Source organism: Phragmites australis, chromosome 2 (assembly GCF_958298935.1).
Source record: "Phragmites australis chromosome 2, lpPhrAust1.1, whole genome shotgun sequence".
In the NCBI taxonomy this organism is placed as follows: domain Eukaryota; kingdom Viridiplantae; phylum Streptophyta; class Magnoliopsida; order Poales; family Poaceae; genus Phragmites; species Phragmites australis.
The window spans coordinates 51,223,044-51,246,306 of NC_084922.1; the positions used below are offsets into that span (position 1 = coordinate 51,223,044).

The 23,263-nt window shown below is 43.0% G+C and overlaps 1 protein-coding gene across 1 annotated transcript; it reads right to left on the bottom strand.

Annotated features, from left to right (window-relative positions):
- Positions 1 to 8,090: 8,090 nt before the first annotated feature.
- LOC133910261 (uncharacterized) lies at positions 8,091 to 9,629 on the bottom strand. Its single transcript, XM_062352774.1, has 2 exons — positions 9,241 to 9,629; positions 8,091 to 9,087 (listed from the first exon to the last, which is right to left on the bottom strand). Exons 1-2 carry the CDS (start codon positions 9,530 to 9,532, stop codon positions 8,372 to 8,374), a joined length of 1,008 nt encoding a protein of 335 aa, XP_062208758.1. The 5' UTR covers positions 9,533 to 9,629; the 3' UTR covers positions 8,091 to 8,371.
- Between the last annotated feature and the right edge of the window lie 13,634 nt (positions 9,630 to 23,263).

Here is a 23,263-nt window from a genome sequence, read left to right on the forward strand (position 1 = left end):
ATTTTTAAAATTATTTCTAGCCTCAGGTTATATGGTAAAAAAATAAGTTCCTTTATAATACTCTATTTTTATCTATTTTATCACGCTCTATATAAATATAGCATTTATATACAACGTGATAAAATCCCGTATGATCACGCTGCCAGTGACAATGAGTGAGCTAGTGATAGGTTGCGAGTCAGGAAAACCACATGACAGATGCAGAGATGTAGAGCAGAGGACGAGGCTGGAACGCTCGAGTTTTGCAAGAATTTCGCAACAAAAAGTTACGCAACTCGTGTAGTGGGTCGTGGGCATCGGGTGATACCGGTACTTGCAGTGCAACCTCAACCGAAGAAAGATAATTGCAGCAGCTCGCCCCGCCCCACCCGCCAGGGGCGATAAAATTAGTTTGAAGGGTGATGTTTCAATTTCTCTAGTTTTCTGGCACCGCAAGTGTATTAATCAGCTTAAAACTTATAAATTGTGAGGAATGAATAGCTTTTCCAGGACCAACAAATATAGTTAACAATTAAACATGTCTCTTTTTCAAAGGTTTTGAAATATGGGTTAAATATAACTCCACTGCATTAAAACTAGCTTTTCACTCAAACTAAGCCGTATGGTCTTAACCTTTGATTTACCCATTAAGCATCTATCAAACTTTTTGAGTAGTGTTAGGCTAGGGCTTGCTAAGTATTTTACTCTTGCTTGTTATTCAGATGAGGAACTAGAGTATGACTTCAGGAATAGTGATGGTGAAGAGTAGAAGTTTAAAACTACATCCGTACCCAAGTTGCCTGTAGAAAATGGACTTATCTATCGTTCTACTGCCGTTGTTTCTTTTGTTTTGGCATGCCGGGCCGTTGATGTATTGAATTCGGTAATGTAAGCTTTTATTATGGTAATGTATCTTATTTGTTGTATGGTTGTGATGCTATTATATTTATTTATATATCAGCTACTGATTTAGGATTGATACAAGATGCAAAGTGAAATCCAAAAAGAGTCCGACAATGACAACTCCTAAAAGAAATCTCCCATGATATTTGAGTAGTTTCTAAGTTGACTTTTATGTTCGTTGTCATGAGCTTGGGATGAACATACCACCTGATATTCTTGCCTTATGTGATTGTCAACAGTCAGTATAATTGATACGCCACTAGTACTGCATAACATAGTTATAAAATTTTGCTTTAGCAGTCCGTGTTTTCTTTCCTCATATCCTCATAAAGAGAACCACCGGATCATATGCGATTTGTCGTGATGATGCCGAACAAGATGATGTGGGGGGGGGGGGGAGGTATGGTGATTGATGTTTTTCATGTGTATAACCCTGGTGGAGTTTTACCAATCTTCATCCCGATGCATGTCTTTTCACAAGTCTCTTGAGCAACCATGGACTGTACTCACCTATAGACTGAGTGATGTGAACTCTGTTCTTGTTGGTTCAGGAGTGTGTCGTCTTAGTTAAAGACAATTATGCAAATTTGTCAGTTTAGGGAGAAAATACCACCCCTGATCATCTCAAGGTCGCGTTTCACTATTAATTCTCAGTAAACGGAGTCTTCGTGAAGTCTAAAAGAAGGAAATGCACGTCTGAGTAAACATATTCTAGCAGCATTTTTGTGTCTGTCATGTTGTTGTTCTCAGCCATTCAAATTTTAGCAGTATCTGATCTAACTGAAGGAGCTCCATATTAGTAGCGCAAGAAGAACATGGTACCCTCTGATGCATTCCTTAAGTGTTTTTCCTCTTCTTCTACACCACTTGTCTCCCTAAAGGAGCTACATGCTGACAGGGATGCTACAGCCCCCAGCACCCCCTACATCATACATGTAGATGTAGCTCACTGTGTTTTCTTGTGTGCGTTTTTGGACGTTTCTTTTGCTTAGTTCTGGAATAGCCATTGCCCATTGACGACTCGTGGCAGTGGCAGCTATCGCACCCCTGCATGTAGCCCACCTAGGCTTTATGCTTACTAGTAAAGATGGCCAAATGGGCCGTGCTTATTGGGCCGGCCCGAGGCACGGAACTGTAGGCACGGCCCAGGCACGGCCCGGCCCGAGCCGAGATGGGCCGGGCCGGCACGGCACGAGGCCACGGGCCGTGCCTGGGCCGAGCGCGCGGCACGGCGGGCCGGCACGGCACGGCCCGGCTGAGACGGGCCGGCACGGCACGGCCCGGCCCACGGGCGGCACGGGCACGGCACGGCCCGGCACGGCCCGGCTCAGGCACGGTTGGCCCAGGAGGCACGGCCGGGCCGGGCCGGCACGGCACGCGGCGGCCCATCACGGCACGGTCGGCCCGGCACGGCACGGCCCACCGTGCCGGCTCGGCACGCGGCGGCCCACGGCACGGCCGGGCCGGCACGGCACGGCACGGCCCACCGCGGGGGGGCACGGCCCGGCCGGCACGTGGGGCACGATGGGCCGGCGGGGGCACGCGGGTTAACGGGTTAAACGGGCCGGGAACGGCCCGTTTAACCCGTTAACCCGATATTTTTGAATTTTATAGCCGTTTTGTGACCGTTTGAGCTCCAAAAAATTCGAAAAAAATTGCAAAAATCACCATTTTTCACCTATAAATAGAGGAGCACCTTGCCCTTCCATTCCACACCAGCAACACCATTTTCTCTCTTGTTTCCTCCTCTCATTCTTGTCTCAAAGTTCGTGAGAATTAGCGATAATTTGGCAAAATTAGTTTGAATTATTGCAAAAAAATCCGAGCAATTCCAAAATCGTCATCCTGCTGATTTGCTATCTTGAAGTTGAAGAAATCTTGGTGATTTTTTTGCATCGTTGTTGAGTCTTATTTTATTATTAGTTTTATTATTTGATTATTTCTAACTCTGAATATTTGCAATTTTTGTAGTGTCATTCGACATTGATCATGGATGCCGGTGATCATGATACATCCATAGATCATGATTTTTTTCTCCAAGGACTCACAGGGGACTACGGCCCCTTTGATACTAGTGCTGCAGGTGATGATGGACCCGACGGTGAACCTCCGGTTGGTTCACATCCAGATCCAGGTGATGCAGCAGGAGTGCCATCGTCAGGCTCTACAAGTGCGCACACATTAGCAAGCAGCGGGTCTAAAAGATCAAGAGCCGGTACTTCCGATGTTTGGCAAGACTTTGAAAGGATCTACAAAGAGAAAGATGGGGTAAGTGTCAGGTATGCTAAGTGTTATATTTGTAAAAATGAATTATCTGCAAAGCCCTCGGGTGGAACGGGGCACTTGAAGAGGCACGCCATAAGTTGCAAGCGAAAGAGTGGAGCAGCCATGAAGCAGACGGTGTTGCAGTACAACCCCGACGGCTCTGTTCATCATTGGGAGTACGACTCTGCCAATGCTCGAAAAGAGCTATGTCGCTTCATTGCAAGAGCGGATCTACCACTCAATATCGGTGAGTCTGCTGCATTTGAAGATTACATTAAGCAAGCTCATAATCCTAGGTTCACGCATGTTTCTAGACAGACAACTAGTAGGGATATGGTAAAATACTACAATACGTGTCGTAGCAAACTTAAAGAAATGTTGCAAACATGTACATTTTCAGTTGCTTTGACCTCGGACATATGGGCAGGTAGGGCTAGAGAGGATTATCTTAGTGTGGTTGCTCATTTTGTTAATAATGATTGGGAATTAGAAAAGAGAATAATAGGTTTTCGCTTGATTGACAACGCGCATACCGGTGAAAATATTGCTGAAAAAATATCTCAAGTAGTTGCAGACTTTGGCCTCACGAATAAAATATTTTCTATCACTTTAGATAATGCCGGTGCAAATTCTAGAGCAATGGATATTCTTACTCCGTTGTTTAGTACCTATGCTGAATCTTTCTTGTTACATCAACGTTGTGCTTGTCATATTATCAATCTTATAGTAAAATCCGGTTTGAAGAGGTTATCGCGATACTTAGAAGATTTTCGTACTGCAATATCTTTTGTGAACTCCTCTAACCAACGAATTGCAGCATATAAACAGTATTGTGTTGCAATGGGTGTGCGTCCACGTAAGTTTGCTCTGGACATGCCGGTGAGATGGAACTCTACTTTCTTGATGCTTAAAAATTTGATACCATATAAGAGCACATTTGGTGTGTTTATTCATACACATTACCATCAGCATGGGGGTCAAACTTTACTCACGGAAGCGCATTGGTATGTTGCTGAAAGGATACTGGAGTTTCTTGAATTTTTTTATGATTCAACTGTGAGTTTATCAGGAGTTTATTATCCAACATCTTGTTTAGTAGTGCATAATATTGTTGAAATTGCTACTCATTTAAACAACTATGAAAATGACAATCTTTTAAGAGATTGTGTAGTTCCTATGAAATCTAAATTCTTAAAGTATTGGAAAGAAATTCCTTTGTTATACGCTTTTGCCTTTATTTTAGATCCTAGAGCTAAAATTGCAGCTTTCTGTAGAGTTCTCGCAATTCTAGGTGATGCTCTTGGCCATGATTATTCTAATTATTATACTAATGTTCGTTCTAAGTTATTCGAAGTTTATAGTAAATATGAAACAAAGTATGGCGGAGTTCGCCTGCAACGACCTCCACTAGCACCCACAACAAGTAAGAAGACGACAACGTGGGGAAAAATATTTGGTGCAGGTTCTTCATCAAGAAGTTCAGACTCTTCGTCACGATCGTCTACGGGCACCGGAATTTCAACATCCGGAGGGGAGCTAACTACCTTCATCGACAGTGACGTTATCAGCCACGAACAAGAAAACTTCAACATACTGCAATGGTGGCATGAGCACAAGACGAATTATCCAGTTCTTTCACTGTTAGCGCGAGATTTGTTAACAGTTCCTGTATCTACAGTTTCTTCTGAGGCTGCCTTCAGTCTTACAGGAAGGATAATCGAAGAGAGAAGAACAAATCTGTCAAGTGAGATGGTTGAAATACTCACCATAGTAAAGGATTGGGAACAAGCTGAAGCACGAATGCAACACACTGCAGAAAATACTGAGCTTGAAGAATCATTCCAAAATTTGTATCTAGATGCTGATGAGAACATGTAATTTTAAATTTTCTGAGCTAGGTTGTACTCTTTTTTCCTTTGCTAGAAAGGTTTTTAATGAGGCAACCTATCAATAAAGCTCATTTTTAGAATTAATCATGTGCCCCTATTATTTCTAAGTTTTTTTATTCATGTTTTTTGTTTATTTTTTTAAAATACCCCCCGCGGCCCCACCCCCACCTACCTCTCCTCTCATCCCTATAAATACCATCTACTCCATCTCAAACTCCACCCTGCCCACCCATCTCTCTTTTCCTATTTGCTAGCCAAGTAGCCAGTATTCACTTCACATCAAGAAACTAATTCCATATTTCAATTCATGGATCAAGGCGCCGAGAACTCAGGTGTATGGTCTCAAGTGTGGCAACATTTTGAAAAGGTCTTCAAAGAAATTAACGGGGAACAGGTAAGATTTGCTAAGTGTAATATATGCAGTATAGAAATAGGTGCCAGATCTTCACATGGAACGGGACACTTGAGGAAGCATATGAAAAATTGCAAGCAAAATTCTGGGGTTTCTAATGAAACCATGTAATTTTCGGAGCATAATCATTGGTTGTACTCTTTTTTCCTTCTAGTAGAAAGGTTTTTAACGAGGCAACCAATCAATAAAGATGTTATGTATTTATTTTCCATATTTTTTATTGTTTTTTTGATTTTTTAGCTATTATTTTTGATTTTTTTCCTATTTTTTTGAGTGCTGACGGGCCCAACGTGCCTCCACCGTGCCGGCCGGGCCCGTCGTGCCTTCCCGTGCCGGCCGGGCCCGTCGTGCCTTCCCGTGCCGACCTGGCCCGTCGTGCCTCCACCGTGCCGATCGGGCCCGTCGTGCCAAACGGGCCTATCGTGCCTCCACCGTGCCGAACGGGCCCATCGTGCCGAACGGGCCCATCGTGCCGGCCGGGCCCATCGTGCCGACCGTGCCGTGGGCCGGCCCGGCACGGCACGGTGACAGTTGGGCCGTGCCGTGGGCCGACGGCTCGGCACGCGGGCCGGCACGGCACGGCCCGTAACAGTAAATGGGCCAATCGGGCCGTGCCGATTTCGGGCCGTGCCGAGATGGGCCCGTGCCGGGCCGGCCCGATTGGCCCATTTGGCCATCTTTACTTACTAGTATGTAGGAGTACTCCAGTCTCCATATGGGATGGGATTCCATCATTCCAATGCAAGCTAAGTAGCCAGCTAACGACCTGGACTTTACGCAAACTGCATGTGATCCAAGCCAGCCAGCCGTTGGATTTTGTTCGCCCCTTAATTGCACCAGGGATGGGCATGGGCCAATACCTAAATTGCACGGTACACATGCTCGAAAATTTTTCATGTACGATCGTGCACTAGAGCCATGGAGGACGTGGCAACAATAATAACGGGACGTGAAACCAGAACAACTGCAGGCACATGCATACCGTTAAGGACTTCTTTGGTTCATTGGATTTTCACAGGATTTTCCATTCCTTTGAATTAGTCCTGTTCATGCCGTTAGGTTTAAAGGAATCAGGCAAATGAATTTCGTAGGAATACTGTACTGATCCTATAAAAACATAGGATTTTCAGCATCCAACCGGAGCTTATTTTTTTCATGCTCGAGTAGGCTCGAGCCAAACCTGTCCAATTGACTTTTACTTTAAAATTCCTGTGTCTTTCATTCACCATAGTATCATAATATTCCTATATTTTTTTTTTCTATTCTTATGTTTTTCCAATCCCGCGTTCAAAAAAGCCCTAAGTTTTACAAGAGCCCGCTTTTTCTCTTAGCCCAAAAACATAACAAGCTATCCCAATTTCCTGTCAATTCTAAATTTGATGTACGCATCCTTTCGACGTTGCACCTCCATCAAACAGCTCTCCTGCTTCCTCATCCCTCACAGAATAAGCCAACCCTCAAACACAAGCCATCCCACCATTACATCCTCCTAGTCAGCGTAATAGCACCCCACCGCACACTCAGTTCATGTGCCCCCACCTCTCGATGTCTCATATGTGCCAGTGTGCGGTTGCCAGCTAGCCCCTCCAATAATTGATTTTGCTCCCCTCTGCAGCAACCGGTAACACCCCCATCCGTCTGTTAGCCCCTCTACCATCACCCCGCTGCCAGCAAGCCCCACTTGTCTCTAATGCCTTGCCGACGCTGGTTTGACATCACCACCTCTTGCCACGGGCGCACGCGCAACTGCTCTACCACAAATTCTACATCTTACCACAGAAATAACGAAAGCAGACGGTGTGTCACAGACAATTTTTTATGACCCGTCACTGACAAAGCAACCAGAGACGGTTGCTAAAACAAACGTATCTGTAAAATGACCAGTCATCTTGGTATGCCAAAAGTCACAGACGATTTTTTATAGAAATCATATGTAATAATACACAGACGGATATTAAGAAAAATCATATGTGATGTGTTATAAGACACATACAGACATTAAAAAATATCCGTGATGTGTCATAAGACATAGACGAACATTAAGAAAATACGTCTCTGATGTGTCATAAGACACAGATGGATATTAAAAAAAACTATCTGTGATGTATCATAAAATACAGACGGATATTAAGAAAACTTGTCTGTGATGTGAAGACACAGACGAACATTAAGAAAAACTATCTACAATGTGTCATAAGATACAGACAGACATCAACAAAAATCGTCCGTATGTAGCTATATTACAGACGTAGTGTTACCCATCTGTGACAAGCTCGATATCACAGATACTTTTACACAGATGAAAACCAAACCCGCATGTGATAATCCATTCTGAGTAGTGACAGTTAGTCAATGATTCCTCCGTAGACCCTATAAAATAATAGGGGCACCGACGAACATGAGCCCTAATCCACTGCCTGACACCACCATCGTCCACCATTGCTAAAGAAGAAGACTTCACAATCGACTGGAGCATGAATCGTAAGTATATTGAAGACTATGAATTTTAAATGGTGAGTTACTTTCAGTTAAAGAATCTAAATTTCAAGGCGGTTGAAGAACTAATTGTAAACTTGTAATTCCTTTACGCGCATTGACTCCCACGATTCCAAATGAACAATTCAACACAAATATGAACAAAATTTAACATAAGCATAATTTATTCATCAGTCAGATGACTTCAAATTCGAACAAGAATTACATGTCACATTTTCTCAAAACAATGAATAGTGAAGAACATATTCGATTATAGAGCTCCTTACTAGCTTATTATTTCTTCCTTGTCACGGGCCGGGTGCACGTGTGTACCTCACTAGCACGTACGCACGTTTATATGTAGAGATGACCCTACACACGACACTGGTGATGGATATTTTTGACTTACTATTTCATGGCACGGATCAGTGGCCGGGCTGCAATATAGTTAAGAAGCGAATGTGGTGACGACACTACCGCTGCGGTGGAACTTGGAGACGGCGCAGTCCGTCGAGAAGAGACCCGACGAGAGGTACTTTGGTGCGCCGCCCATGATCGGCATCTTAGCCGTGATGTTCAGCCTGGTGACGTAGTTAGGGCGGTAGGTCTGGCCAAGCACGCCGTCGACGTCCTTGGTGAGGTTATGGAACTGGAAACCAAGGTCGAGGTGCACGAGGCTGTCGCTCTCCGTCCTGCCGTACTTGTGGATCCGGTTGTCCTCGTCGGTGATGGGAACGGCACTGGCCGAGATGCTGAAGACGCCATCGAGCTCCACCATGACGGTGTTGACAGCGTCCATCCGCGTGACGGACAGGGCGGGCAGGGCCTTGGACACCCAGCGGGCGTTCTTGACGGTGTCGACGTCGAGAGGCACTCCATCGAAGGCCATCTGGATGTGGTCCTCGTCTTGGTCCCACTCGACGGCCTTGCGGGCGCCGATGTAGAGGCGGTGCTCACCGAAGCTGACGCCGAGGGCCTGCACCCAGGTGAAGTCGCGCTTGAGGTCGGGGTTGTGGTTGCCGATGAAGTGGGCGTTGATGTGGAGGTCGGCATCGGAGACGATGCAGAAGTCCTGGTCCTTCTTGCCGTGGAAGTAGAAGGTGTTGCCGTCGCCGCCGGTGAAGCGAGGGTCGCCGCAAGAAGTGCCCGGGAAGATATCACACTCTACATGTATAATATGCACATGAAATTCAAATGGGTAAGGGTACGTACGGCAATATATATGTACTTAGAAAAGGTATATATTGTAATTATGGTAAGGGCGAAGGACCGATAAAAAATGAAGAGATCGAGGGAGCTTTATATATCGGTACGTACGGCAGAAGCTCAAGCAGTATTCGCAGGAGACGAAGCAAGAGTTGGGGCATCGCGTTGGGCAGCGGATGTAGCACGACGGATTGCCTTCGTCGGTGCAGGAGACCTCGTAGTTGCGCTTTTTGGAGCTTACACGGATGTACTTGGTGCGGCGCGGGGGATTGACGACCGGCGTCGTCCCGTTCGTCCCCGTCGCCGAGTCCACGCCGCCCGACAGCGCAAGCAGGGCCACCGCCACCACCAGGCAGCCTAGTACCAGCTGCTGAGCCAACATGCCGCTGCGCCCCGCCACCATTGAGGCAGGAGCTTCAATGAAGTTGTTCCTCGATCTGTATGATCAATTTATCTGTTCTGTGGCTAGCTACTGCTGGGTGGCTGTGATTGTGTGTGCGGAGATGAGGGGTTCTTATGGGAGATGGATGGCACCGCAGAGACTTGACTTTGAGCATCGGAGGGCAGCCTGCTAGCTTAGAAGTGGATCGAGGTCAATTCAGTGCCTTGCCTGGGAAGTCGCGTAGGAGGGGACAAAGTGACACGACTAATACGACTCAAATGTAAGTAGCTAGGAGTAACACGTACGCTTGCTACGCTACGAAAGCATGCATGTTACCATGCATTCCTAACTACTCCATAAAGTAGAGCCCAGATTAAGGGAGCTGAGTTGATCTCGATCGACCTAATGCAGTAGCTACATACTAGCTAGCTAGATTCTCGATCGATCTAACTCCTCTGTGTGTGTGTGTGGTATTTAAAGTACGAGCTGAAACTTTTAGACTTAATTCCAGCTAGCTCTAAATAATTAGTTAAGAAAGAGTTAACGTACCAGCTGAGTTACGCTGCTTGGTCAGGAAAGAATTCAGGCGAAAGTTACGTAGGTACATGTTGGTTAGGTCAACATCATCGAGGTACTTGAGATCGGAGCACTCGCAGTCGCGGGGCGGCTGCCATCGAGGCATCATGCATGCAGATTCTGTGACCGATCAACAGCGACGCCAGCCACCGGGCGTGACATGAGCGACGACGGCCTTCAAGGTACACAGAATCATTAATTGAAACCAGATATATATCGCATATAGTTTCTTAGATAAAATATTTTCATATAAGTGTTAAGATAGATATGTCTATAACAAGATAAATATTTAGATGTGAATGAACTACAGATGATTTTTATAAATCCGTCTATTTGTATTATACAGTCACAACCGTTTGTGATTGAAAGTGTATCTAGTCACTAAGTGTTATTTTAATAATTAATGATAATACATATGAAGTCGCGTAGGAGGGGACAAAGTGACACGACTAATACGACTCAAATGTAAGTAGCTAGGAGTAACACGTACGCTTGCTACGCTACGAATGCATGCATGTTACCATGCATTCCTAACTACTCCATAAAGTAGAGCCCAGATTAAGGGAGCTGAGTTGATCTCACGTGCCTCTTCGAATGGTGAGACGAAGTTCACTGGTGGTCGAATATTGACGAATAATGTAATTGTGTTTCAGAAAGTGCAGACAAAGCCTTTGGCGGGCCCTAAGACGAAGATCGAAGGTCGATCCGTGGCACCAAGTATCAGCGCAGGCAAAGCCTTTGGCGGGCCTTCGGACGGACACCGAAGGTCTACCTGTGACGCCGAGTAACAGCGTAGGCGAAGTCCCTGGCAGGCTTTCGGGCGGAGTCCGAAGGGTGACTCAGGACGCAATGTCAAGGCTGGTCGAAGGTGCCCTAAAGGCCAGTTTCCGACTGGTCTTATGGGGGCTCGGGCGAATGCGCGCGTCCATCGAAGCCCATGTACCGGTCTGGGGTATAATTATAAATGTGCAAATATTCTTAATGGTACCAAAATACCCCGAATATGCCGGGAATGTGGCAATTATGGGGTAATGCTGTAAATTATGGCGTGAAGTGGTTGAGTATGGGCTATAAATATACCGACAATGTAACTGATGAGATAGATGAATGAGACTACACATCTACCCATAAACACGTGTCTCATCTCGCCGCCTTCGGCTCTTTCTTTTTCTTGAACGAAGACTTCCCCTGGTTTGGTGACTTAGCTACCAACAGTTGGCGCCGATCATGGGGATCGAACAATCTAAAGTCATGCCACCTAAAAAGAAGATGAAGCCACTCAGTACATTCGCAACATTGCCGGAGCAGCTGATTCTGGCTGGGGCTTTGGCCGAGACACTCCCTTCGACGGTGTCGGAGCTGATCAACACTTCAACCGGTGGAGCTGACGGCAGCCAGCAAGGACATGATGATGTGAATGTGGTGCCTCCAAAGGACGGAGATCATCACGAAGCAGCTCTCCAGGAAGATGCAACAACAGCAATGCGAAAGGTAGAAGCTAACCTTTGTGCCCGCTTCGAGGCTTTGGCAGGAGAAAGGGGAAAGGCACATGTTATCGAAGAGTTGGACAACCTTGGTAACTTCGAAGAATATGAAGACAAAGATGAAATAGAAGAGGAAAGAGCTACCAGGCTAGAAGCCGAAGAATTGGAGAGGCAGATTGCAAGGAAAAAGTGCACGCTGGATAGCTTGGTAGCGAGTTGGAAGGCTGCGGAGTATCGCTGGCGAGCCGACGAGGCCAAAAGAACACTGGATAAAATGCAAGAAGACATGTTGCAGTGCGCAGATAAACCGACTCGCCACATGACTCCTCCATCAGCTGTTGCAACATGACCGGCGCAAGACCTTCGGTATAGGTCATGCGCGAGTGATCCAGAATCACCGCTCTCCGTTAGTTTGCAGAACCGACCATGGCCTTCGGGCTTCAAGATGCCTAGGTGGTAATGTTTGACAGAGAGTCGGATCCGAAGGAGTTTGTTATGAGTTTCGTGGTGGCAGTTGAATCCGCTGGAGGAGATGACACGGTACTGTCGAAGGCCCTTGTGTTAGCGATCAAGGGGATAGCGGGGTCGTGGTACTCCGTGTTGCCTCCATAATCCATTTACTCATGGGAGCAGTTGTGCAATGTCATATATAGTAATTTCCAAGGAAATCGAGCAGAGAAGGTTATCGCCAGTGACCTCTTCGCACTTGGACACGAGAAACTCCTCCTAGTCCACCTTGTGGTAGAACCACCATTGCGTCCAGTCTTTCGGCCATATGTTTTTGTATGCCACGACTGGCGTGGCCAGGCCAGCGCAATAAGTGAAGTTCAAGCAGCCATAGTGGGCTTCGCTTTGCACGTTACACATGAAAACCGGCTTCGGTTGGTGATGGAGCTTGTGGGCTACGGTGAAGGCCCTGGCCGTTGCCTTTGTTCCTTCGGAACATGCTACCCAAGCAAAGAGGCCGAGTCGAACGATGGTGTTCGGCGTTAGTTGGTGGAGGTAGATTTCAAACAGCTTCAGAATCTTCAGCACCATCTCATCGCAAGGAAGGCGAAGCCCTGTTCGAAAGTAGTCGACGAAGACAATGACTTTGTCATCTTCAGGCCCCGGAGTCTCTTGGCCCTTCGGGAGCCTAACCTTCGAAACATCACTGATCAAACCCTCTTTTACTAGTCCAACCAGGATTTCTTCGTCAACCTTAGATTTCCCGATCCAATAAGTCTTCGGGCGGCTTGTCTTGCCTCTTGGAGCCATTCTCAGTGGGCTTCAGAAAGAAATGTCACTGCGAGAGTCTTCGTACGAGAGCTACAACTTTAGCAGATTCAAGCGGTGAAAATTGAAGCGCCGGGTGGAGCGCATTTATAGTGGTGAAAAACAGGGTTAACAATGGTTGAAACGAGGCGTGTCGGAAATTAAACCATTGCCGTAAATGATGGTTCATCTTGAGTCGAAGAAATTTAGCGTCATCGAGCCCTGACTGTTGTTTAGGGGCAGAATGGTCATATCCTCATATATAAAAAAAGAAAAAGGATGATGAACAACATGAGGGGCTATCTGCTAAAAGGTAAAATGAGCCCTCATGGGTCTTCGATGGGCCGAAGGGGATGACATTCAGCTATATTTTTTGATTCATAGGTTCGGCCCATCGAAGATGAACCTTACCTGTAGGGGGTTACTGTTAGGGAATGGTCTCACGCGCCCCTTCAGATGGTGAGTCGAAGTCCACTGGTGGCCGTACATTGACAAATAATGCAGCTATGTTTCAGGAAGCGCAGGGGAAGCCTTTGGCGGGCCCTCGAATAGAGACCGAAGGTCGACCCGCGGCACCAAGTATCAACGCAGGTGAAGCCTCTGGCGGGCCTTCAGACGGAGACCGAATGTTGACTTGCGATGCCGAGTAACAACGTAGGCAAAGTCCCTAGAAGGCCGTCGGACAGAGACCAAAGGGTGACTTGGGACGCAGCGTCAAAGCTGGTGGAAGGTGCTCTGAAGGTCTGTTTGCGACTGGCCTTATAGGGGCTCGGGCGTAGGCGCGCGTTCGTCGAAGCCCATGTAGCAGTTCGGGGTATAATTATCATTGGTTTGTGGTCAAAAGAGTTCTGAGATATGTGTAAATGTACTTAATAGTACCAAAATATCTGAATATACCGAGAATGTGAAAATTAGAGGGTAATACTATAAATTATGACATAGAGTAGTTGAGTGCGGGCTATAAATAGGTTAACATTGTAATGGATGAGACAGATGAATAAAACTACACATCTCCCCTATAAACACATATCGCATCTCGCTGACTTTTAACTCTTTCCCTCTCTTGAATGAAGACTCTCTTGATTTAGTGACTTAGCTACCAACTGCTACCTACTAGCTAGCTTCTCGATCGATCTAACTCCTCTGTGTATATGGTATTTAAAGTATGAGCTTAAACTTTTAGACTTAATTCCAGCTAGCTCTAAATAATTAGTTAAGAAAGAGTTAACGTACCAGCTGAGTTACGCTGCTTGGTCAGGAAAGAATTCAGGCGAAAGTTACGTAGGTACATGTTGGTTAGGTCAACATCATCGAGGTACTTGAGATCGGAGCACTCGCAGTCGCGGGGCGGCTGCCATCGAGGCATCATGCATGCAGATTCTGTGACCGATCAACAGCGACGCCGGCCACCGGGCGTGACATGCGCGACGACGGTTTTCACGGTACACAGAATTGTTAAAGCAGATGATATATATCATAGATAGTTTCTTAGATAAAATATTTTTAGATAATTGTTAAGATAAATATATCTATAATAAGATAAGCGTCTAGATTTGAATGAATCATAGACGATTTTTATAAATCCGGCTGTTTCTATCGTACAGTCACAACTTGTATACGAGTGAAAATATATACAAATCAATTGTAAGTAGTCTTTATACGCAAGTGGATGACGTTTTGTACTTATAGGCACATTGCTACCGAAACAGTTTCGGAATTGCATGGTAACATATTTATAAAGACGTTTAACCATCCGTCTCTGTTAGAAGGTACGTGAAAACGAATGATTTCTATAGGCGTAAAGGATCTTAAGGAACCATATGTGATGGTCGGTCTTTGAATAGACGTATTTTGTCTAAAAAAATCCTTTTTTTTTAATCTCACACCCACAGCCACACCGTCGCATGTCACGCGATTTTTCACGCGTTTTTGGCACTCGACCCGGGACCTCTCAGATACATTCTTATCATCTCACTACAAAAGTAATGGTGATACTAATAGCATACGAAATCTTTTTGATCTTTTTTATCTGAAACTTTAAATAATTATTTGGATATTGAAATGACTTCAAATAAAAAAAATTAGCTACAAATATGTATATCTCACCAATATCTATAATTTTCATATAAAGTTTGTCCTTATTCAACTTTGTATAAAAAAGGTATGAATTTTTTTAAGATAAGTTATCATCTATTATCATAGATGGCTAATTATGTGGTCTTCCTGTGACAATCATCTTATTACCAGAGGAAATTCACATAAGAAATCACCTTACAAATAACTTTTTACATATGTGACTTCTTATATCGTCCACCTCTAGAAATCGTATCATTACCACAAGTGACTACCTGTGGTAATCTAAATGACTTTTTACACAGGAGTGCATATGGAAATTTGTTAATGTAGGTGGCTCGAAACCGCAAGGGGACCCTACCAACTACTCAAACAGTTTGTCATATAAACCGCTTATGAAAAGATACCCTAGGTATTCTGAAAAATAATTTTGTAGTAGTGCCAGCCCCACAAGTCCTTTTATTGGAGAGATGAAAAAACCAATGTAGATGGATTCCAAAATACATGAGGAACCCTCCATAAGTCTTAAAATCGGTAGAAACCACCTCTCAAAGAAAGATGGGCCAAAACGGCCCACCTTGGAAATAGTGTTGCGCAGCACTCCTCACTCCAAGTTCTCTGAGACTTCCCGAGTGTCTTTTTGTTAATGTTATCTTTATTTAGAAATTTTGGTCGAGAGTTTTTATCACGTGCCAATTCTATGATCATGTCATTACGCATCATATTTATTTGTTAAACATACGATAAGTGTTTGTTATTCTAAATGACGGTTTACTTTTGTTCAAAGTAATAAAAATACCTGATCATTGAGTTTTCTTTTAGTTTAACCTCCGCTTACGTAGTGGGTGAATTTATTTAAAATGGATTCATCTCGTTTTGTAATCGCGGCATGAAAATTCCTAGAGTTATTGGAGTATTAGAGTACCTCATTTTGGATTAATAAAATAGAGAAAGAAAGAATAAAATTTGCAGCTGGAATAACCTTATTCTCTAGTGGGGCCCACTTGAGCTGGCCCGCCTCCTTCTCTCTTTTCAGCTCTAGCAGCAGCTCCTCTCTTCCTCCCCCACCGTGCTCCCTCTCCCTCTCACTCTCCCAACCAAACAGCCCAAGAGAGCTGCAGCTCTCTCCCCCTCAAGCTCCTCTTCCTCCCCCAAATCCCACCCTAAGAGCAAGAATCAAAGTATGCATGTCACCCATTGCAATCCCTACCTCCTAAGTTTTCCATCCACCCAAGATTTTATTGCATGCATGAAAATTTGGATTTTCAAATCAAATTAATCACTCCCTTTGCTCTAAAATTTTTAGCAGCCTTCATACTCTTCTCCAATCTTCTTCCTCCATTTTCTTCCACACTCGAAGGTCTCCGGCCTCAACAAGAACCTTGAGTAAGTTCCCTAGGATCTCGTGGTGGGAATGCACATTTTTGTTTTGCTTTGGATGAGTTTTGCAGTGGCATTCTTGCTTTTCCGAAATACCACTTCGTTCTTGATGACTTGGAGTTTATAGGAGGAATTTGGATGAGGTAGAACCCGAGATTTAGCTTTGTTATTGTGGGTAGATAGAGCCTAGAGCCTTTGGGTTAGTCAAACACGCTTATCCTCAAATTAGAAAGATATACAAGTTAAATCAGCCAAAGAATTATCACAAAACTCGCGTTCTGCTACACCCCAGAAGTTCTAGGTTACAACCCGGAAGTTCCAAATAATCCTAGCTAAAAATACCCAAGAACTCTACCCGAAAATTTCAGGTTAATCCGAGCAATTTTAATTGAGAACCCTCGCTCGGAACCTCACCCGGAAGTTACGACCACCCAAAAGTGCCAACCTCAACCCTAAACTTCTAGATTTATTGTTCATCACACGTTTTTCCTTTTCTTTTACTTTGCTGATAGCTTGTGTATTTCGTAGTTAATTCATACGAACTTTAAAAATTATGAAACTAGTTGTGTCAGCTTCTTATAAGTGTGAATTACATGTTAAAAATGTTGAAACTCAAGAAAATACCTTTTGATAATTAATTAAATAACTAAATGTGTTTCAGCTTTATTAAACCATAGTTAATATCATGTCCTAAAATTATGAAACCACTTGACAGTTCGTTCTAGGAAAAATATATCTTGGTATGAAAGTGCTGTTTAAATTGTCGATGTTCTTTAAATCATTATACCATAAGCTAATGAACCGTAATTCAAGTGATTCTTGTTGCAAATACCTCATCTCCCGTTATATTTTCATGGCATTCGGTACATGTATCATATCATTTTGTTACGTTAATTATGATGCACCGTTCTTTCTTTTAACGATCGATAAACCAAAGAGCGACATGGGTATTCTTGAGGTGGAACCTGATTGTGATTTTGTGTATGAAGCAACTGACCACCAAAGAAAGCATATAAGAATACTCTATCTATTATCTATTATGTTGGATCACATGATGTCTAATTTGATAATTTATGTTTTATGTATGTTATGCATGTTAGTTAGTCGTTGTCGGGTTGATGGGTAGATCCTAATTATTGCATTGCACTACCTTGATGTTGTTTATCTCTTGATCCATTGTAACACGGGTTATCGTTATGTGTTTGTCAAACTTAAAATGAACACGATGTGCTTAGAAGGTTCAGGTCATCAGTAGAAAATGAGCGGTGGTTTGACCATCGTTCGCGAGCTTAAGGCTTTTATTTGTTCACAAAACACAATGATGATGTTGGGATGTATGAGTTGTGAGCATGAGATGAGATGTGGGCGGTGCTACAGGTAAGTTGGGGGAGAAACTCGGATGCCATAGACCGCTTGCATCAGTTAAGCATCATTTGTTGTTGTAGTTAGTCTTGGTACTTTTCGTACTTATCACATGTTGATATAATGGTAAGATAAGCCGAATATCTTTTGTAGCTGTGACCTTTTGGCTTATTTTCATATGATGTCATGGGCATAATAGGCTTGTAGATGTAATGTCGTAAAGGTGTTGTGAACATGATAGTATTATAGAGGTATATAGTTTGTTTGAAGAGTAGTTCTAGCTACCTCCGTATCTTTAGGCGTATCTAGTGTGCTTCGGAAGTAGCCCTAGTGGACCTCGGCACCTATAGGAGCATGTTCAAATAGTCGGAGCTCAATTAAAAAAGGTTGTCACAAGTATCCGACTGGTCCTCGTGTCATGTGGGTAAATATGTACCTCTTACATGGTGTAAGATCAATTTGAATTACCGTACTCTCGTTTATAAGCATACTTCTATCCATTTGCATCAATCGTAGAGTTTCAATATTAGAACGTTGTCATGGTATATTGGGAATGGATGGTGTTCTTGATGACGAGTTGAGATGTTTCCAATGATAGATGTGTTATGTCAATGATTTCAGGATAGAAGATTGCTTATGTGTAGGTGTAGATGCTCACAAGATATAATGAGGTGGTGCTTATGGTCATATAGCACTACCCATTTTTTGTCGTTCATATATTTTTTTCGTTGTGTAGCGACTCTAACCCACTAGAAGATGAAACTGTCTTTTATCCTTCTAGTATTCGTTATGTAAATTATTATAAAATTATAAACACTTAAAGACTTGTAATCTAATTTTATTACTCGCTTCTTATTATATCTTAATACGGTGAATCATGTTGTAAAGGTATTTATTCTGATCTTATACATAAAACACATATCGGGACTATCAAAATTGGATCATTGTTAACCATCATGGTCGTGATTATATAAATAATCGCCCTAATGATTAATTAGAATACAATTTAGACGGTTCACATAGTTTTCTAGTCTATTTGGACAATTCCTGAGTATTATTTATTAAATGGTCGATGGTGATATTATGTTGGGAATTATTGGTCGGTGATTTTTTGTTACTAATTCATTTCACCCTTGGGAAATAATCCAAATTAGGATAGAAAACCATCGCCCACTTCAAAAAAATTCTATATAAGGACAATAACCGTCGGCTATTAGTAAAATACACTCTGGATTTTGAAGATCTTATAGTGCTTCCGAGACGTGCAACACTGGGCCCAGTTTCTTTGGGTTGGTCCTCTCGGCCTCCTTGATAGGTTTCAATGTCTTGTTCATTCAGTCTCCCTTGTTTTTGTTCGCGTCTTACTCCTATGCTTCCAGAATGTGCTGATTTGTGTTTTTTTTTTTGCAAAAATATCATCTTCGTGCACAAAACGCAACATACTCGCACATAGAGTTATTGTTAGGCGCCAAGTTGCATAAATGGTTAAATATCATAAATATATACACTAAATCAATAACAAATTTATTTACCTCCTATATATATAGTCAGAGGATCTCAATCCAGTACAACAATAACAAGGATTTCTACATCAACAACATGGATTTTAAATGATAACCGTAACACCTCGTGCTTCATCATTTATAAAATTCACTAAAAAATTGTTTTTTTAATTTGCAACAAATTAATTAGAGCAAAATATCCCAAGCATGCACCTAAATTGATTTCTTTTAAAAGAACTAAAAGCCTTCACAAAAGTGCTCTCTAAGTTTATTTGTATTTCGGTTGGCAGTTCAATTTTGAGTTGCATTCAAATTTGAATTTCTTAATTCTGTGAAAATCCTAGATTTATTTCCAAATCCCTAAAGCCCTATTGGACCGAATCTATCATTCTCACCCAGTCCGGCCCATCAAACCAACCAGCCGCCCATCTCCTTCTCATCTTTTCAGCCCAACCCTTCTCTCTCCCTCTCTTTTCTTTTCGGAAGAAGTCCACTTAACCTCCTCCAACTCTTGCCTCAATCTGATTTTCCTCCTTCAGACGTAAAACCCAACACATTGGCTCCCTCAACAACTGAAACTAAGTATGTGGGCTCCCTCGGCAACTCAAACCGCAAAAGTTGAGGAGGTCAAATGACTTCTTCCTTTTTTTTTGTCTTTTTTTTTTCCATCGGGTCACGTCCTTTTCTTCAGCTTGATCTGCAAACCCCGGCTCAGCTCCTCCACGTGCCTCGACCCATGCTAACTATTGTGTCGCATCGTCCGTCGTCTTTCTCCCATTGCTTCCCCTCGCCCCCTTCGTCTCGTCTCTTTCTGCATGTCTCTTTCCACTTCCTCCTAAGCACCGGTGTTTCCTTTGTCTGAGCTGCGATGGCAAGCCCATCATTGAAGCCGTAGCCGTGCCATGATGGTGTTTCACCCGCACGCAAACACACACACTGCTCAGCTCTGTGCGGTGTCACAGACGTTGTGGCTCTGCACCATTCCGTCCCATCATGCCATGTCAATGGCCATTATCATCGCCGCACATCTGCACCTCCCGTTGAGTCCCCTCGCCGCATTGACGGTGGACAGAAGCCGAGGACGATGAAGGCCACCCCTCCCTCCTATCAGGAAATGGGCCCTACGGCGGCCCATGTACATCCCTTGAGTTGTACTACACACCGCGTTGGCTGGCTCTCGTCTGCTACTTCTGTCTCGACACGCGGGCTGATTCCCATGGGGCACATCTTTTGTTTATTCATGTGAATATATACGTAAGGAGCACACATGATATATATACACCAACCACATACATGAGTTCCTACAAGTACGCACTTTAGCACTTAGAATTATACCGACACACATGCACATATCTACACGGCTACACCTAGAAAATCCTAGTAGGCTTTTTCATAGCTAGCTAACCTATAGAATCACACTAGCATAGTTGTAATGAGTTGATCAGGTTTTCCGTTTAGCTTTGGAGTTCTTTCGGATTTGGAGTTACTCTTAAGTTCAAATTTAGGTTTATTTGATTATACTCTTATCGACTAAACTACGTTTGTTAGAAGTTTAAGAGTACGAGCAAGAATACGAGGAAAGGGCCGAATGGAAAGACTTGTCCGAAAAGAAATAACCTGAATTACGAGTAAAGATGGAGAGACATCATCAATGAAGGCGAGTCATAATTCCTTGATAATGTTGAACCCATGCTCTCAAATAATGAACATGACAACTAAAATTTGGTAGTTATACACTTGCATGCTATGTAATTTATTTTAAAGTTGATCTAGTTATATCCGAGTATGTTACAGCCATGTTTCCACTACCACATACCTTATGCAATGCCGACCCTAGGAATACACCATCATTTGCTATAATAGTGATGGATAATGCCTTGGTACCATTATGCTTAGGATCAATACTTTGTCTCTTTGGAGATGCATTACTCACTCGATCATGATACATGCTTTTGCAAAATGTGTGTGTTGTGTGGTGGTGTGCTTGGTGATGTGAGTGTGTGAGTAAAATTGGGTGTGTTGGTGTTAATAAAACCACGGGTGGTAAAAACTTATTTTGGCGGGGGTGAGCGAGGTAGATCTTTGTGGAGGATGCCTCATGGGGGCGTGTCCTCTGTGAGGATTGCTGGTATGAGAAGGAAAATGTTATTTTGGAAATTTATAAGGGAAGGTCTGACTGCCTTCGCGATGCAGCGAAGATACCGATTTTTCAAGATAACGTCGTTTAGGGTGATGAAATTGGCTTGGGAGGGTGATGTCCGGATTGCAATGGTTTTTTAGAACCGCAAGTGTGTTTCAAGGCACTTACTGGATGAGAAAGTAGATTTTCTGCACAAGAACCCATGTGTTGGTTCTCGCGAGTTTGTAACTAAAAACTTTTATTTTATGGGGAAGTTACAGGGGACTTCCAAAGTAAGAGAGTAGCTTAGTAATCGGACCATAAACGTTGATATGCACATCCAATTTTGGACCACTAGCATTATGGAAATCTAAGGAAGAAGTTATTTTTGAAATCTATAAGGGAAGTTCTTACTATCTCCGCGATGCAGAGAAAATACCAATTTTGCAAGATAATATCATTTAGGGCGATAAAATTAGCTTGGGAGGTTGGTGTCCGGATTTCTCTGATTTTCTAGCACCGCAAGTGTGTTTCGAAGCACTTACTAGATGAGAAAGTAGACTTTCTAGATAAGAACTCATGTGTTGGTCCTTGCGAGTTTGTAACTAAAAACTTATATTTTATGGGGAAGTAACGGGGTCCTCCGGATCAAGAGAGTAGTTTAGTAATCTGGTCATAAGTATTGATCTACAAATCCAATTTTAGACCACTTTGGCATTCCGAAAAGCTAAGGAAGATGTTGTTTTGGAAATCTATACGGGAAGGTCTGATTATCCCCACGATGCAGCGAAAATACCGATTTTTTAAGATAATGTCTTTTAGGGTGCTAAAATTGACTTGGGAGATTGATGTCTGGATTTCTCTGATTTTCTAGCACCGCAAGTGTGTTTCGAAGCATTTACTGGATGAGAGAGTAGATTTTGTAGACAAGAACCCATGTGTTGGTACTTGCGAGGTTGTAACTAAAAACTTTTATTTTAAAGGGAAGTAACGGGAGATCTCCAAAGCAAGAGAGTAGCTTAGTAATCAGGTCATAACCATTGATTTGCACATCCAATTTCGGATCATTTTGGCATTCTGGAAAGCTAAGGAAGATATTGCTTTGGAAATCTATAAGGGAATGTCTGACTGTCTCCACTTTGCAGGGAAAATGCCGATTTTTCAAGATAACATCGTTTAGGGCGATGAAATTGGCTTGGGAGGCTGATGTTCGGATTTCAATGGTTTTCTAGCACCATAAGTGTGTTTCGAGGTACTTACTGGACAACATCTCTGCAACAATAAGAGAACTGTTATGTTTTGCAGACCGTAGATTATCAGTCTTGCCACTTGCCCTAAGTAATCTTGTTGCAAGTTTCATAGATCTAGTTCCAGACTTCCATTTCTTAATCACTGATTTTAATGATCAGCAGAGAGCAGTTCAATATCAATCACCAGATGCTGCTAAAATCTCAAATGTGCAAACATGGAAATGCAATTACTTTAGTATGATGCAATAACTCCATTTAAATATTAAATTAACAAGGAATCAATGATGATACGTTTATTTACTATCGACCTGCATTACTTTAGTATGATGTAATAACTCCATTTAAATATCAAATTAACAAGGAATCAATGATGATATGTTTATTTACTTTAGTATGATGCAATATGATGCAATAACTCCATTTAAATATCAAATTAACAAGGAATCAATGATGATATGTTTATTTACTATCGACCTGGATTACTTTAGTATGATGTAATAACTCCATTTAAATATCAAATTAACAAGGAATCAATGATGATATGTTTATTTACTATCGACCCAATTGGTTCACTGTTAGTTTTGTGCTGTCGTGGTTAAGGAAAGAGCAAGCAAAACAGCTACAGGTCCAAGACAAAGGAAAACATTTTCTTTTTGCAACAGTCAATAGAAAAATATGGTAATTGGATGAAGTAAATAGATTCGCTATCAAGGAAATATACAGTTTGGGATTCCTGATTTAGTTAGGTGTTA

What these genes read in the sequence shown, in the direction of transcription:
- LOC133910261 (XM_062352774.1), bottom strand. Translation starts at nt 9,532, where the DNA reads ATGGTGGCGGGGCGCAGCGGCATGTTGGCTCAGCAGCTGGTACTAGGC. An exon ending in ATACTGCTTGAGCTTCTGCC is followed by an intron (nt 9,088 to 9,240) that starts GTACGTACCGAT and finishes TTATACATGTAG; the next exon opens with AGTGTGATATCTTCCCGGGC.